The 17,707-nt window shown below is 37.4% G+C and overlaps 1 protein-coding gene across 2 annotated transcripts in view; it reads right to left on the bottom strand.

The window, feature by feature from the left end:
* Positions 1-17,707, bottom strand: part of Ccdc73 (coiled-coil domain containing 73) — a 126,567-nt gene that overhangs the window by 70,380 nt on the left and 38,480 nt on the right. For both annotated transcript variants that reach the window (XM_052723917.1, XM_052723918.1), the window contains exons 3-5: positions 16,514-16,585; positions 5,818-5,889; positions 1,191-1,226 (exon numbers count right to left, since the gene is read on the bottom strand). In XM_052723917.1, coding sequence (XP_052579877.1) covers positions 1,191-1,226; positions 5,818-5,889; positions 16,514-16,585 — 180 coding nt within the window. The remainder of the gene's footprint in view (positions 1-1,190; positions 1,227-5,817; positions 5,890-16,513; positions 16,586-17,707) is intronic.

Here is a 17,707-nt window from a genome sequence, read left to right as displayed (position 1 = left end):
TAACTCAATTTATAAGAACACTTCTAAGAGAACTTATAGACACTATATAATTATTAAATTCTTACATAGAATATACAATCATCTCTCAGAATTTACAAGGAACTGAGTCTAAGAGCCCCTATATAAATACCAAAATCTAAGGATGCCCAACCTGTTTATATAAAATGGAATAGTGTTTGCACATAACCCATACATGTTTTCTTACATACTTCAAATTATTTCCAGATTACTTATAATACTTAATACAATATAAATTCTATATAGTTGTTGTAAAACACTGGTTATGAAATGGTATCATGAATAAAATCTATGTATCCATGACAGAAACAATTTTTCTTAACTAGTATTTTTAGTTAGTGTCAAGCTGAACCAGGGGTGCAAAAAACGTGAGTGCAGAGGGGCAAATACATTCTAATCAATAAGGGTTAGGTATATTTACATAATAACTATAAAGGTAAGGGAGAATTTTCCTTAAAAGCCTCTTGCTTGAGAGTATGTGTATAAATTAATATTGTAAATTCTGTGTCCATTAGCATAACTGGCATAATACATGTCAACTGTTAGCATAAGAAAATATTTAGTGCCAGGTAAGTTTCTTGATTTGTTAGAAGTCATGTCTCCTCTTTCAATTAGCTGGCAACCAGATACAAGTCATCTCAAGAGTTTTACATTTAAACCAGGTGCTCACACTGAAAAGGCACTAGCGCAGTGGTTCTCAACCTTCCTAATGCTGTGATCATTTAATATAGTTCTACATGTTGTGGTGAGTCCCAACCACAAAACTATTTTTGTTGCTACTTGATAACTGTAATTTTGCTACTGTTAGGAATCATAGTGTAAATATCTGACATGTAGGACATCTGATATGTGATCCCCAAAGAAGTTGTGACCCACAGAGCATGGGGTGACTCATAGAAGGAAGTACTGCAGCAGAAGGAACACATGATAATTTAGGAGCTGGAGAAGTCTGAATTTTAGCCCCAGTTTTACCATGGAAAGTCATCCCATCTGTTAGGCCTGAATATTCTCAATCATAAAATCACAAAGGTCAAGTAACATGATGACCTCAGGTTCTTTCTGTTTGTAAGATTTTAATCAACCAACATTCTCCCTTATTTAACTGACACTCATTTCTATTTTAGTGAACAGTGATAAGTTCATCTAACTATATTTTACAAATTAATAGTTACCTTTTCTTCTTCCAAGGCATACATCTTCATTTGCAGCTGTTAAGTTTTAAAATTAAAATACAGGTAAGTAAACTAGTGGAAGAATGTGAAAGGATTCTATATTTCTATATTGAATTTATACAACTTGAACTTGTTCTCACATTCAGAAAATATAAATATATGAAAGAAAAGGAAAGGCAATCACTAAAGCACATAAATAACTAAATCATATTTAAATACCAATAATTCCTTTGAAGTTTGGTTTAACCCTCCAGAAATCTTAAATGTCTGAATATTTACTATCTACTTTTAAGCAATAGCATGTATCATTTTCTAAAGGTAAAATTTTATGAAATCATAGCATTTCTATTTGCATGAGCAGTACTTATATCCTGACTTTGCTTAAATACATATGATAATGAAATAAAAATGACCTTTATTATTTTAAAAATGTCACTTTAAAACAGCAAGATGCAAGTGAATATGCCAATGGAAAAAATAAAATATTCTAAGCAGCACTAAGGACTTTAGCAAAATTGTCAATATTTTTTCTTTGAGATGTCTCTCTTTTCCACACTCATTTACATTCAATAGTTCTTTTAAAAAAATAAATAAATAAAATAAACACAGAACCAGCTCTGTTTTGTTATCCCATTCGGGAGTTGTTCCCAAAAGAGTGTATACAAGCTACTTGCCAAACAGAACTATCAGGACAGTTTGGAAGTTATGAACTTGGTGAATTACACATAAGGAAGCTCTGGGTATGTAGATCTGACAATGAAGAGCCTGAATCATGTGCTGATGGAAATGATCTTTATGCAGTATCCATCACTGGCATTCCTGACAGAATAGATGAAGAAGTTCCAGCTTCTCCTCTCAAAGCTCACTCTGCATCATTTCCATTCAGATCCTGCAATTTCCATTCAAATATTCAAAATGACTCAAGCCACACGGAAGGGAATCAACCAAAATCCAAAGCATGTAGGCAGTATTTCACCCACCCTTCAAAATTTGCAGGGAATCCAAGATTCAGTGTTGGACAAACATATAAGAAATTTTGGAGGAGTTAAGGAGATGCTCAGACCACTTTAGAATTAATGTGGTTCATACTGATGAAAAAATGTGCAAATGTAAAATATGTGGAAAGTTGTTTTCTACGTTATCAGTACTTAAGGAGCATTATAAAATCCATATGACAAAAGAATCATACAAATGTCCAGAGCATGACATGTTCCTTTCACATGCATCAAAATATAGAGGTCATTGCAAAATTCACACTGAAGAGAAAGATTTCAAGTGTACAGAATATGGCAAGTCCTTTACCCATGGGTTTTCTCTTCATCTTCCTCAGAGAACCAATACAGGGGAAAAACCTTTCATATGTGAAGCATGTGGCAAGTCTTTTACTCAGAGTTCAACATTTCTTATTCATCAGAGGATCCATACTAGAGAGAAATCTGACAAATGTGATGTATTTGGAAAGTCCTTTATTGTAGGCTCAAAACTTAAAGTTCATCAAAGAATACACATTGGAGAAAAACCTTACAAATGTAAAGAATGTGGGAAGTCCTTTATTGTAGGCTCAACACTTAATGTTCATCAAAGATTACACACTGGAGAGAAACCTTACAAATGTGATGTATGTGGAAAGTCCTCTATTATAGGCTCAAATCTTAAAGTTCATCAAAGAACACACACTGGAGAAAAACCTTACAAACGTAATATATGGCCGGGCGGTGGTGGTGCACGCCTTTAATCCCAGCACTCGGGAGACAGAGCCAGACGGATCTCTGTGGGTTCGAGGCCATCCTGGGCTACCAAGTGAGTTCCATGAGAGGCGCAAAGCTACACAGAGAAACCCTGTCTCGAAAAAAACAAAAAAACAGAACAAAACAAAAAACCACAAATGTAATATATGTAGAAAGCCCTTTACTTGTAGCTCAACACTTAAAGGTCATAAAAGAATACACACTGGAGAGAAACCTTACAGATGTAAAGAATGTGGCAAGTCATTTAACAATGCATCAAATTTTCAAGCTCATCAGAGGATCCACACTGGAGATAAAACTTACAAATGTGATATATGTGGAAAGTCCTTTATTGTAGGCTCAAAACTTAAAAGTTCATCAAAGAATACACACTGGAGAGAAACCTTACAAAAGTAAAGAATGTGGGAAGTTCTTTAGGCAGATCTCACACCTACAAAGACATCACAAATTCCACACAGGAGAGAAACTTTACAGATGAAAAGAATGTGGCAAATCCTTTACTAAGGCCTCAAGACTTCAAGTTCATCAAAGAATCCATTGTGGAGAAGGAAGTTAAAAATATACAGATTGTGACAAGTCCTTTGCCCATGATTCACATGTTCAAGGCCACTAAAGACCCATTGAATGCAGAACCCTTAAAATTGTAGTGAGTGTTTTATGTGTTATGTCCTTTTCCCATGGATCATCTCTGCAAAACCTCACTAAGACCATACATTAGAGAAAGTTTACAAATACAAAGCATGTGGGAAAACCTTATCTGGGTTCTTAAATCTTAAAAATTATCACATAATCCATACTAGAAAGAACCTGTACAATATTAAGAATGTGGCAAGTGTTATGGAGTCCTCAGATATTGAAGCCTAACATTAATGGGAAGAAATTTAACAAATGTACAGAATTTTAAAAAATTCTTTACAAGAAGCTCAAAACTTAGAACATGTCAGAAAATTCATGAAAGAAACAAATTCAACGGGTAATTATTGCCCCAGTATTCATACAATAAAAGGGTTTTTTATAATATGCATAGTGGAAGGAAACCTTTAGCAAATGTTCAAACCTTACTCAATGTCAGATGAGTGACATCAGAAAGCCCTATGCTTGGTGTGATTTTAGAGATATTTTACCAAGAAATAAATTTTATGTTCACAAAAAAGTTCCTTTGAAAACCATCTACATATATAGCAATATATCAAACAGAATTACACAGAAGTCATGTATTTAAATGATGTAGAATTAATTTGACAATAGATAAAAGTAATAATAATTTAAAATGTTAAGGGAAAGTTTACTAATAGCCAAATTAACTCAAAATCACTGCAAAATTTTTTGTATATTTATGGGACAAGATATTGAGCTTAGAATGATACAGTTTTTGTATAAATATCACTTTTTGCTAATATTTGAGATTTTATCAAATAAAATACAGATTGTTTTGAACCCAAAATAAATAAATAAATGAATGAATGAATGAATGAATGAATGAATAAACAAGTAAACACAGGGCTGTGAATGCAGCACAATGATACAGAACTTTCCAACCATGTGAAAGGCACTGTATTGCATACAGCTCTAGTACTGTAAAACAAACAAATGTGAGAATCTGAAGATGTCTCCTGTATCCTGCAGGTATCAGGATGTTCTTATGTGCTCGCTCTCTTGTGATGACAAAGACACAGACTTCTGCAGTCTACAGAACACTGTGTTACACATGGGCTTCTGCTTCCTTACCCTTCAATTAAAACTCTTATAGCTTTGGTTAGACTGATTTCAAATTAAAAGGAAGTTTGTCTTGTTTAAACCAATTCATCCCAAGATGTAAATTATCACTAACCTTAACTAACTATGATGACAGGTACACAGGTTTATTTCTTTGTGTTTCTTTTTCTACACACATACTTGTATGGAAATAAAGACAAAAAAGAGGGAAGAAAAAAATGACGACAGTGGATATAAACAAAAAATTCTACAGGATATTGTATCTGAACATATTTTCCTAAGCTAATATTTTCCTTTTTGTTGTTGTTGTTTTACAGGAAGTATTTATTTCTCGTTAAGAATAATTAACACTAATGAAAATCTAAGCTAATATTTTCTAGGGAGCAGATATGACTCTGAGAAAGTCGAAGATGATGGGATTTAAATTAATGAAGGTATAGCTTTCATTTCTCTAAAATATTTTAGTTTTATTTTCTTTATTTTTCAATTACTGATGACTGCTATTCACAGAGGCTTCAGCAGATAACAAGTCAGGATCACCTCTCCTCTCCCTCCTTCACATCTTCTTTCTTTGGGCTTTTTGTTATGGTTTGTTTTTTTGTTTGTTTGGGGGTTTTTTGTTGTTTGTTTTTAGACAAAGTCTATGTATCTCTATTCCAGCTAGCCTGGAACTTGAAATATAGGCTGGCCTTAAACTCACAGATATCCATCTGAACTCACAGAAACCCATCTGCTTCTGTCTCCAGAGTGCTGGGATTAAAGGCATATGCCATCATGCCTGGTTTCACATCTTCCTCTTAATATTTTTATTTACTGGAAAGTTGACCCATGAACCATGCATGGTTCAACAGACTGACTCCAGTAAAGAAGCAGTATAGGAAAGGTAAGACAATAACATATTTTTACAAAAGAAAGAGGGTGAATGAGCACATATCAAAATTATTTAGGACAGGACAGATGCATCTACATCACCAAGAAAACATTTTTTTTTTTCCAAATTTCTCTACACTAGCATGAGTTATAAGTAAAAATTTTATTTCCTAGTTTCCATAACATTCTCACTTTTGTTTTCTGTGTGTGCAGAGAATAGTTTGTCATAATACTCACTGAAGAGAGAAAAAATATACAATTTTCAATTGCAGTTAGTCTATCATAAAAGTCACCTGATTCTTAAAAACTCCCATTGCTTCTTTATGTTCCTTTATTAATGCCTCCTTTTGATTCTGAAGAGTCTCCTGTTTTTAAAATTATGAGAGAAGAAAAAGAACATTATGAGAAGTTAAAACAAAGTTTAGTAAGTTTTTTTACTTTAAAACTCAATTAAGTTTACAATGAAAATAAGTGAAACACGGCCAGCTGGGGAGATGGCTCGGAGGTTAAGAACACTTGCTGTTCTTACAGAGGACCCAGCTCAGCATCCATATGGCAGCTCAAATCATTGGTAACTCCAGTTCCAGGGAACTGGATGCTCTCTTCTGACTTCTGTGGGCACCAGGCACGCCCATGATATACATATATACATGAAGACAAAGCACTTGTATAATAAAATAATCAATATGAAAATATTTTAAAGTACATTTATTTCTATTTGTTCTCTTGAAATATGATTTTAACCAATTTAATACTCTTTTTGTAATAGAATTATACATAAATTTTGCTTTCATTTGCTTATTCACAATAAAAATACATTGCGTTTTAAAGTTTTAGACTCTAGACACAGCTGGCTTTGAAGCTTTCTTCAATGCCAAGCCAGACATGGTGAGGCACACCTGTTGTCACAGCACATGGGAGGTAAAGATTAGGAGTTCAAGGCCCACCACGGTTACACAGATTGTTCAAGGTTAGCATAAGCTGTTATGAAAGAAAAAAAGAAAGGGAGGGAGGGAGGAAGGGAGGGAGGGAAGGAGAGAGGGAGGAAGGAATTCTAACTTATTTAAATAAAATTAACAAACGACCCTAGTACACAAGAAGAATTGTAGTCTTGGAGTTGGGATTTCCAGAGGAGCCAATTTTATTATCTAAGTGGGTATGTTCAATGACATTTATTTCTTTAAGGTGACCAAACTATTTTTTGTAAAACCAAAGCACAGCAAAGAATTTCACTCGTATCTGTGTGTGTTGTGAGTGCAAGCCTGCACTGCCACAAAGGCAAGGGTGGAGGTCAGCAGACAACTCAGGTGGTGGTCCACCTTATCTGAGACAGGGTTCTGACTCCCGGCTTTGTACTCAGGCTAACTGACCAACGTGTTCCAAGGGACTGCCTGCCCCGTCTCCACCTCGCGATCTCACTGGAGGAGCGAGCACTGGAATTACGGGCATGCACTACCTCATCTGGCTTTTACACGGGTGCTGAGAATCCAAACTCAGTCCTCACACTTGTACAGCAAGCACTTTACCCACCAGGCCATTTCCCCAATCCCCAGGCATTTTTTATTGCACTTATACGATCCAATTTCTCACCTCTCCCCTTTTTCGGGTGAAAGCTATGTCTGATTCTTTAGGCTAAATATTTAATTTTAAGTGTTTTCTATTTTATTTATTTCAAAGTTAAGGGGCTAGCTACGGAGATGGCTCAATGGTTAAGAACACTGCTGCTCTTCCAGAGTTCAGTTCTCAGCACCTACATCCAGCAGCTAACCACTGCCTGAAACTTCAGGATCCAACATCCTCTTTTGGCCTCTATGGGCAGCTGTACACATGGGACAAACACACACACACACACACACACACACACACAAACTTTTTTTGTTTGGTTTTGGTTTTGATTTTCAAGACAGGGTCTCACTATGTAGTTCTGATGTTCCAACTCACTCTGATCTGTAGATCAGACTAGCCTGGAACTCAAAGAGATTCACTCACCATTGCCTCTCAAATGCTGGGATTAAAGTCCTGAGCCACTATGCCCAGCCCCACACACATTTTTTTAATTAATCATTCTTGTTTTTTTTTTTAAATAGGCCTGAAAGGGAGGAGAAGAAATAAGTGGACTAGAGATGGCTCAACAGTTAAGAGCACTGGCTGCTCTTCAGAGGTCCTGAGTTCAATTCCCAGCAACCACATGGTGACTCACAACCATCTATAATAGGATCTAATGACCTCTTCTAGCATGCATAAAGTGAAAATAACTAAAAGTATATACATACATTTTTTTAAAAAGAGGGAAAAAGTTGGCTTCCTTGGTACACAGCTCGGTGGGCTCAGAGATAGAATGCCTGCCAAGCATGCATGAGACCTTAGGTTCAATCCCAGCACTGAGAAGAACAGAAGAGAAGCCAGGCAGTGGTGCTACATACCTTTAATCCCAGCACCCTCGAAGCAGAGCAAACTACATCATATTCATTTAGCAAAACGTTAGTAATAGTTTCCCTGCTGGAGCCTACATCTTTCCTGGCCACAAGTTTTCACCCTGGCATACAGTACTAAATGTGTGCCCCTTCCTGTGAAACAGACCTTAAATACAATCAAAATTGTTTACATCCATAATGATTGTACCACTATTTTACCAGTCAGTGGGCACATCTTGCCTGGCATGTTGCTAGGGTAGCACACAAGACTCACAACTGACTGTGAAACAGTTCTCTCCAGCAGTCTGCACGGTGTCTTCTGATACTACAAAAGCAGGGAAGGAGCTGCCCTTCCTCACTCGGCTTTATTTCCCCATGTTCTGCAACCAAAGAGTGCAATATGTTCAGAAGTAATTTTACCATGTAGTTGGCACAGAGCCAACAGCAGTTGCAAGAGCTGCCTTGTTTGTGGGGCATCATGGACCTCCCTGGCTAACAAAATCTTATGGTCTAAGTAACCTTTTCCAAAACACACAATATACCTTCTGCATTTAAACTCCCTAGCTGATATTTTCACATCTAAAGGCACACACTCCTGTAAGATTTTCTCAGTCACCTGGTTGAGTTGCAAGTGCACCTTACCCAACCATAAAACTCCCAGGACCTCACAGTTATGCCCTGTTGTAGCAGGAATCTTAAAAGTTCTTATTAATAAAAACAAACCCAGGGCCAGGTATTGGGGTGAACGCTGGAAGATCAGAGAGACAGAACAAGCCACAGCTACCTCACCTTGCCAATTCCTCAGCTGATCCTGTTTCCTCAGACTGGAAGCCTCTGAGTCCTTATCCGAATGGGTCTCAGCTGAACTGCTGCTCAAAAGCCTAAAAGCTTAACCAGCTTGTCCAGGCTAGTTCCTGGTCCTCACGCCTTATATACCTTTTTGCTCCCTGCCATCACTTCCTGGGATTAAAGGCATGAGTCACCATGCCTGACTGTTTCCAGTGTGGCTTTAAACTCACAGAGATCTGGATGGATCTCTGCCTCCCAAGTGATAGGATTAAAGGCGTGTGTGCCACCATTTTCTGGCCTCTATATCTAGTGGCTGTTCTGTTCTCTGACCCCAGATAAATTTATTAGGGTGCACAATATTTTGGGGAACACAGTATCACCACACCCTGTACCATATGCACACACTGACTTCCCATCCTTGCTCCTTCAGGTATACTTGCACACATTTAAGAAACTTTTCTAAATCTGTAAGCTATTCAAAGGGGTTAGCAATATATACTGAGCCCTCTTCATAGAAGGCTATGAAGTCTATGAAGCCCTAATCGTCTTTTTGCCTGCACTGTTCTTTCATTTGTTTCTGTTGTTGTTGTTGTTGTTGTTTTGACCCCTGTAGCGGATGAACTGTTGCTGTTTGGGCTTAAAAGCCTTCCATGGGTTTAAAAGCACTGAATTTGGTTTCTTGTTATTTTTTTCCTAGATACTTTGTCTTGATACAAATCTTGTCTCTGTTTTTTAATTTTTTTTTCTCATCCCTCTTGATCACTTCTGCACTTTACAAATCCAAATTATATGTCAACCTGTTACCCAGATCCACCAGAGCCTCTTTAACCTCCTCCAACTCACCATGGAGTCTAGCAAGATCACCAACACCCCCACACACCCCTTAGCACCAAGGTTCCTCCATCTCAACTATGAGGAAAACACAGCTAAGCAGCTTGGTGAACTGGGCATCACACACCATTGCCTTATGTTCGTTCCCTTGTTCTCATCTTTACCTCACTGTCCAGTTATTCACGTTAGATTTTTTTAATAGGTTCCAAAATTTTGAAGCCATAGGGAACTACTTAACACAGATATAATTTGTATCTCTTTTCCTTCCACCTCATCACACCCCATCTGTAAGAAAAGATAAACCAGAACCTCCTTCTCATGGGCACATCAGCGGCTGGCATATGCTCTCCCACCAGTGAAGCAACTCTTGTGAGGACCTCACACAGTTAGCACAATGGTTCTGAATTCAAGACAGCAACAGCCATGTCATGCCTAGAGGACAGCTTTCCACAACACACACACACACACACACACACACACACACACACACACACACACACACACACACGCACAGAGAGAAAGAGAGAATATATTCATTCTGCTTTTATATATTATCCATTTTACACTCATACATATACACACATTGGTATTTATTTTATATATGTATATTTAAGGACTTAAATGTAATACAGTTTTAAGTGAAAAATGATTGGCCAAGTGTGGTGGTATTCACACTTTAATCCTAGCACTCAGAATGCAGAGGCAAGCAGATCTCAGTGAGTTCCAGGCCAGCCTGGCATACACAGCAAGTTCCAGGCCAGTCAGGGCTACGAGGGACTAAACTTTTTTAAAGACTGTTAGTTCTTATAATTCAAAGGAGAAATCCTGACAATCTAGTCTCTAAGCAAGGACTATGATGCAAACTGATTGGTTAGGCACTGTAGTAGCATGAATGTAATTGGCCCCCATTAAGCTCATAAGGAGTGGCACCATTAAGAGGTATGGCTTTGTTGGAAGAGGTATGGTCTTGTTGGAGGAAGTGTATCACTGTGGGGGTGGTCTTGAGGTCTCATATATGCTCAAGCCACACCCAGTGTTCCAGACCATATCCTATTGCCTGCACATATAGCTCCTTCTCCACTCTCAGCTTCTCCAGCACCATGTCTGCCTGCACGCCACCATGTCCACCATGATGATAATAGACTAAACTGCTGAAAATGTAAGCTACCCCAATTAAATGTTTTCCTTTACAAGAGTTGCCATGGTCATGGTGTCTCTCCACAGCAATAGAAACCCTAACTAAGACAGGTACTCTCCCTAAATTAAATCTAGGTTTAATCTTATTTGTTGATAGGTAAGTTTTCAAATTGAAATAGGTAAAATATCAGGCATGCTACCACAGTCTCCACTGACCTCTATATTATGATTCCTTAACAGAGGTAAATGAACCAAGATGACAGAATTTATCTTAATCAACAAAGCTTGCCAATTGTCAGGAGAGAAGTGAGTTAACATTATCATCAGGTGTGCTTCTGCAGATATCCATAATTTCAAAATACTGTAGAAACAAGGAGGGTTTAGATTTAGAACTTCGGCAGGAATCCAAGTTGTAAAGACAACCATTCCAATGTTCTAATGCTTCCTGAGGACACATACGCACTAAAAAGGATGACAGAAAGGCCAGAGCAAATGCCCTAGCTAATCATGATACATGATCCTGGACTCTGTAATACCCCAAAAGCCAAATCTTTTGAGAGATTTTTAAAGGCTATTTTGGAATGCTCATAACTGGCTCCATGCTATAAAGAAAATGTGATAGTAAATTACATAAGGAATCTCTTTCAGGACACTTTCAGGACAAACACTTGGTGGCACCAGAGGACCTTAATGGATTTCTTTAAAACATTTCCATGAAATGACCCATCAGAATAAGGACTGACTAGATACATATTAATTATAGCACTAATAGAAGTTTTACTAAGATTGCCGAGGCTGTCCCTTGTTACACTTCCTGAGTCAGCAGAACCCTCCTGATTAAACTGTCATTCTTGTAGATCCTAACCTCAGTTCCTGTAAATGGGCTTCCTAAAATTAACCCTACAATGGATTCTGACTGTGTTCTCATCATTGCTTACTTCTTCCCAGGATGGATTGAAACTTCTTGCCAGGGAGCTCCAGTTCTGAGAGTAAAAAGAAATTTCTTGGTGCTGTGTTTCTAAACAGGTTCTCTAGTGACGTTTTACCAGCAATTTTATCAGAAAACCTTGTAAACCCTTGTCATTAATTCAGAAACTCACTGTCTCCATCATCTGCAGTCTTAAGGAAAAGCAGAGTCAACAACATGTCAGTGCTGTAACACGTCATGCTCTGTAACACGAATCTTAAAATGGTCTTATTATTAAAAACCCAGAGTCTGATAGTGGGGTATATGCTGAAAGATCAGACAGACGAAGGGACAAGCCACAGCCACCACTTCTTATCTCACCAACTCCTCAGCCTAAAAAAGCCTCTAGTTCCTGTCTCCTCACACCTTATACATCTTTCTCCATCACTTCCTGGGATTAAAGATGTGTGTGCTTCCCAAGCAAAGGCATGAGATCTCAAGTGCTAGGACTAAAGGTGTGTGCCACCACTGCTTGGCTCTGTTTCTCTCCTATACTGGATCAATCTCATGTAGTCCAGGGTGGCTTTGAACTCACAGAGATCCAGACAGATCTCTGCCTTCCGAGTGCTAGGATTAAAGGTGTGTGCCACCACTGCCTGGCATCTATGTTTAATCTAGTGGCTTATTCTGTTCTCTGATCTTCAGGCAAATTTTATTATGGTACACAATATATCACCACAATGCTCTCCCCACTGCCTCCAACTTCTAAGACTGTGATGTCCACATGCTCTACAGACATTGGCTTTCACCACACAAACTTGTTAAACACTGCCCTATAAAACTGGCTATTTCTTCCCTGATTTGAGGTGTTTCCTTACTTCAGACAAACCTAGTAAAGTACTCTAAGGAATACATAAAATGTGTTTAAAAATCGTATCAACACTGAATGTTAGCACATTTCTCCTACATGACTTAAAACTCAAAGATATCGTCTGGAAATGACTCCAAAGAAATGAGATATTTGGAAGCCATGTTGGAAAAACATTTATCAGTTACTTTGGTTTCAGCACAATATCTAAACTCCAGGGCATAGATCTTTGGATCTCCTAAAGGAACAGATATTAGGTTTCACTCTCCAATACCTAGATTTCTATGCTACCAAGAAATTTGAAACTAGAAAATGCTAAGAAAATTGTAAAAAAAAAAAAAATCAAAAGAAATGAATCAGCAAGATAAATATATAATACAGACAGTCTTTATTCCTGGTCCTACAGAGTTAGATCTAGATCTGGAGTCAAGAAACTAGAATCTGCCTGGCACAGTGGTATATGCCTTTAATCCCAGCACTAAGAAAGCAGAGGTAGAGGCAGGTGAATCTCTGTGAGTTCCAGGTCAGCCTGGTCTACAAAGTGAGACTCTGGGGCTGGGCGGTGGTGGCACACACTTTTAATCCCAGCACTCGGGAAGCACAGCCAGGCAGATCTCTGTGAGTTTGAGGCCAGCCTGGTCTACAGATTGAATTCTAGGACAAACACCAAAACTATACAGAGAAACCCTGTCTGGAAAAAAAAAAGTGAGACTCTGTCTTAAAAAAAAAAAAAAAAAAAAAAAAAGGATAGAAGAAACTAGGGCCTGCAGGTCAGCTTTGACCTGTTTTGTATTAGCTGTAAACTAAGAATTGTTTTCACATTTTTAAATAGTTGCAAAGAGAAACCCAAAAAAGGAATAACAAACTCACTCATCCAGGACTACCCATGGCTGTTAGATAGCTGTCATGGAAAACTATCTGGTCTACAAGTCTGAAATACTTACAGTACAGCTCTATACACAAAAAGGAATAACATACTTACTCATCTAGGACTGCCCATGGTTGTAAGACAGCTGAGACTATCTGGTCTACAAGTCTGAAATACTTACAGTACGGCTCTATACACAAAAAGCATGTGCACTCCTAATCCAGATCAACAGAGTCACCAACTGCAGTGCTTATGAGGTTTTTAATCTTTATACATGCCTAACTATTTGATTTCCTCTTTGTTGACAGCCCAGAACCTTAAATGAGTAAATGCACAGTATTTCTTAGATTATATCTCCAATCATTGGCCTCAATATTGCTTTCTGAATTCTTGGCCACCTGTGGGATGAGTCCAACAATGGACTGAAATTGTGATTTGGAGATGGTTTTTGTTCTCTTGGTTTAAATTGGTGCTCTTAGCTACTGATTTAGGATAATCAGTAATAATTATTTTTAACTTGGCATTTTTCCATGTTGGCATGGAATGGATATGGAACTGTTTTATAGATATTGTCCTATCTAATGAACTAACAATCCAAAAAGACAGGAAATATATATAAAATATAAACAGCCATCTCTAGGATCACTCATACATGCTACTATGACTTCATAAAACAGTGTAGATTTGATTTATACATCCTAAATAATAATGGTCTCCTCTCTGGGTCAAGTTGAAGAAGGGGGTGAGGACTGAGAAATGAACTCACTTGAAAAAAGAACAGAACATTCAGAACTAAGAGGTTCTGAGAACACCAGCACCAATATTATTTTGTTTGTGTCAGAAAACCTGTGCCTAGTAGTTATTTTCATAAGAACATTTAAAAAATAAGAAAACTGCCACTGTTTTAGACCAATGCAAAAACTTTAAGGTACTTGTTTACTTGGGTAAAACACCTAGTTTATAAAAAAAAATATATATATACTTCATTCTCAAAACTAGCTTCAAGATCCTCATGTTGCTACTCTGATCTATCTTAAAATATTACATCACAAATTTTTCAATCCCAGTCAGCCCCCCAACTTAAAATTATCCACCTAAAGGCATTTGAGCCTAAACCTACAAACACTCTCTATGTTCTCATCCTGATATGCCTCTTTTGAAACCTTGAGATTATAAAATGTTCAAACTACAATGAGTTCTAATAAATACAGCTGTTTTTAACAGGTTGTTTAATGATATTCTAGTCAACACAGCACAGTAATTTTCACACTGCTAACACTGTGGACAGTTTCTTCATTTATACAAGTTTGTAAAGTACTATAGGAATCTGGCTTTATTTTTCTCCCACTGACACCCAGTTTTAATACTATTTATTAAATAATATATTCTTCCTTGTTGATTTAAAAGCTAATTCTATCTTTAATTAAATTACCATATGTATTTGGCTCTGTTTCTGGATTGTATTATGGTATGTCTACTGAATACATATTGATATATACAACAAAACTATTTTAACTTTTTAATCTTTATTTATTTGTATGTATATGTATATGCACGTGTGCATGCACATGTGTAGAGGTCACAGGCACGTGTAGAGGCAGTGGGAGGATTGATCTCAAGTGTCGGACTTGGCAGTAGGTGCCTTTACCAGCTGAGCCATCTCACTAGCCCTATTTAATTATTTTATAGCTTTATAATATGTTTAAGGATCAAAGTGCCACTACATCATTCTCCTTTTTTTCCCCTAATACTTTCCAGGTTATTCCTCTATGTTTATACAAGTCTTGGAATCAGCCTAAGTACTCCCAAACATGCTCTTGGTATTTTTAAATGAATTACATTAATTTTTTTGATTTACTGAATTACTGAATTTTATTTTTTTTAATGAGTTTGAGTTTTTTGTCTGAATGTATGTCTGTGTACCATATGCATGCCTAGTACCTGTGGAAACCAGAAGAGGGCATTGGATCTCCTGGAACTGGAGTTACAAACAGTTGTGAGCTACCATGTGGATACTGGAAATTAAACCTGGGTCCTCTAGAAGAGCAGCCAGTGCTCTTAACCAATGGGCCATCTTTCCAGTCCCTTCTATTCTGAATTTAATACTATTGATTCTCCCTATCTAAAAAAACAGATATAGCCAGGTGCATCTGAAAATCCCTGTAGTCTCTGCTACTCAGAAAGCTGAGGTAAAAAGATCACCTGAGCCCAGTCATTCAAGACCAAACTGGACAGCAAGACTTAGTCTCAAACAAACTCAGAAACCAAGCAGGACTTACAGTTAAAAATCGATGCAAAGTTCAGTTTGTATTTCGTAGTCACCTGTTGTCTCTCTCCGTGGACAGGACTGTAGGTCTGTCCCTCACATAATCCTGCCCTGGTAACTCCCATATTCTGTACCACCATGTGAGCCAGACTTACCTTAAAATTTCCCATAATTTCTAGTCAGATTTCAACTCTGTCATTTGAATTGTTAATCTGAGACATTACCCCTAAGAAGAAGAACCATCAACTTAATCTTTGCTTTTTAGGTGTTAACTGTACTTTGATGGAAAGGCATAAGAAGTGTTACCATGAATGCGTTAATGGAGATAAGATTGCAGATAAAATCACAGCTTATACTTTTTCTGTTTGGTTACATGATACACCACCCTGCGGAAACATGGGCCTAGCCCTGAGCTTTCACCACTCTCAAAAACACTCATTCTGTATAACATTTGTTAGATGGAAACAGAAGTTTTCAGCAGAATTGTCCTCAGTGTTATATCAGAAAGCTTAAAAATTCTGAAGCCACATATACCATTGATTTTGGTGGGAATTGTCATGAACCCATGTTTCAAATGCTATACTACCTCCAAATATATGTAAGAAGTTTAAAAAATTTGTAGTAAATATTAGAATATAAGATTTACTTTATTTTACGTGTATAAATGTTTTGCCTACATGTATGTATATATACCATGTCCAGGTCTGGAACCTATAGAGGCAAGAAAAGGTTATCAGATGCTCTGGAAATAGAGTTATGGATGATTATGAGCTCCATCTTGGTGTTGGGAAAAGGAACCAGGTCATCTGCAAGAGCAGCAGGTGGTCTTGGCCACTGAGCATCCCTCCAGCCCCTGGAATGTGTTTTAAACTGATGTGGAAGATGGTAATCTGAAAGGGGAATACTTACCTTTTGCCATTTTAGTTCTTGTGTCTCTGTAATAATTTTAGCAATCTGCTCTTCATATTGAGTCTCTGCTTCCTAAATTGAAAAGAAAAAGGATGCTATGAAAACTAAAACTTCAGGCATTTAGTTCCAGCTCTTTCTAGTGAGACAGAAATGGCACACCTTCACATTCACAGAGGAAAATCTAGCATTCTACAAATTAAATTTATAAATTCATCAGAGGACTGTGGCCCTATATCAATCAAGTAATCTAAAATCTGGATGAGGTTAGGCATGGTGGACACACATTAATAATCAGCACTTAGGAGGCAGAGGCAGGTGCATCTCTTAGAACATGAGGGTCTTATTAGTTCAATCCCTAGAATCCATGTAAAGGCAGAAGGAAATAACCTACTTCACAAAGATTTTCTCTGACCATCACACATATGCTGTTGCATGAGCACACAAACACATCATCATCATCAAAATTTCCTTAAAGAAAAAATACAGTCTTAATAAAAAGATAATCTTCCCCAGAAGCTTCCCAACATGCATGCCCTATTATCTCATTGCCATAATGGGGTTACATGTAATCTCTAATTAAATTCAGTCACTGGCAGGGAAGAGTACTTCATGAATAACTACTACCAATGAGGACTTCTCTGACTCATACCAGTAAGAAGTGAACCCTAAGACACAACCAGGGTTTTTCTAAAATTGAAAGAAGGAAGGAAATACATGCCAACAAATACCAACATTATATGCTACACAAAAAGCGAAGGTGACATTAGAATCTCTTGCAGTAATAAATACCTATAATTAAAACTGACTGGTCAGGGATGGTAATACATGCCTGTAAACTCATCTACTCAAAAGGAAGACAGACGAATTTCAATTTCAAGACTGGTTGAGTAACATTGGGAGACTTATGTAAAAATAAATAAATACACATATATGCATTATACACAATATGCATACATTTCTCCTAAAAATAGTTGTGTTAAAATGTAGAAGAGGACTGGAGAGGTGTCTCAGCAGTTAAGAGCACATATTGCTCAGCAGAGGACCTGGGTTTGGTTCCTGGCACCTACACAGTGGCTCACAACTAACTCTAATTCCAGGGGATCAGACATCCTCTTCTGAACTTCAAGAGCACCAGGTAAAACACTCAAAAACATAAAATAAATAAATCTTTTAAAAGATTTTTTTAATGTTGAA

The sequence above is a fragment of the Peromyscus californicus genome, unplaced genomic scaffold (genome assembly GCF_007827085.1).
Source record: "Peromyscus californicus insignis strain IS unplaced genomic scaffold, ASM782708v3 Scaffold_7__1_contigs__length_154581171, whole genome shotgun sequence".
In the NCBI taxonomy this organism is placed as follows: Eukaryota; Metazoa; Chordata; class Mammalia; order Rodentia; family Cricetidae; genus Peromyscus; species Peromyscus californicus.
Note: the sequence above shows the minus strand (reverse complement) of the source record. Positions and strands in the feature narration are given on the sequence as shown.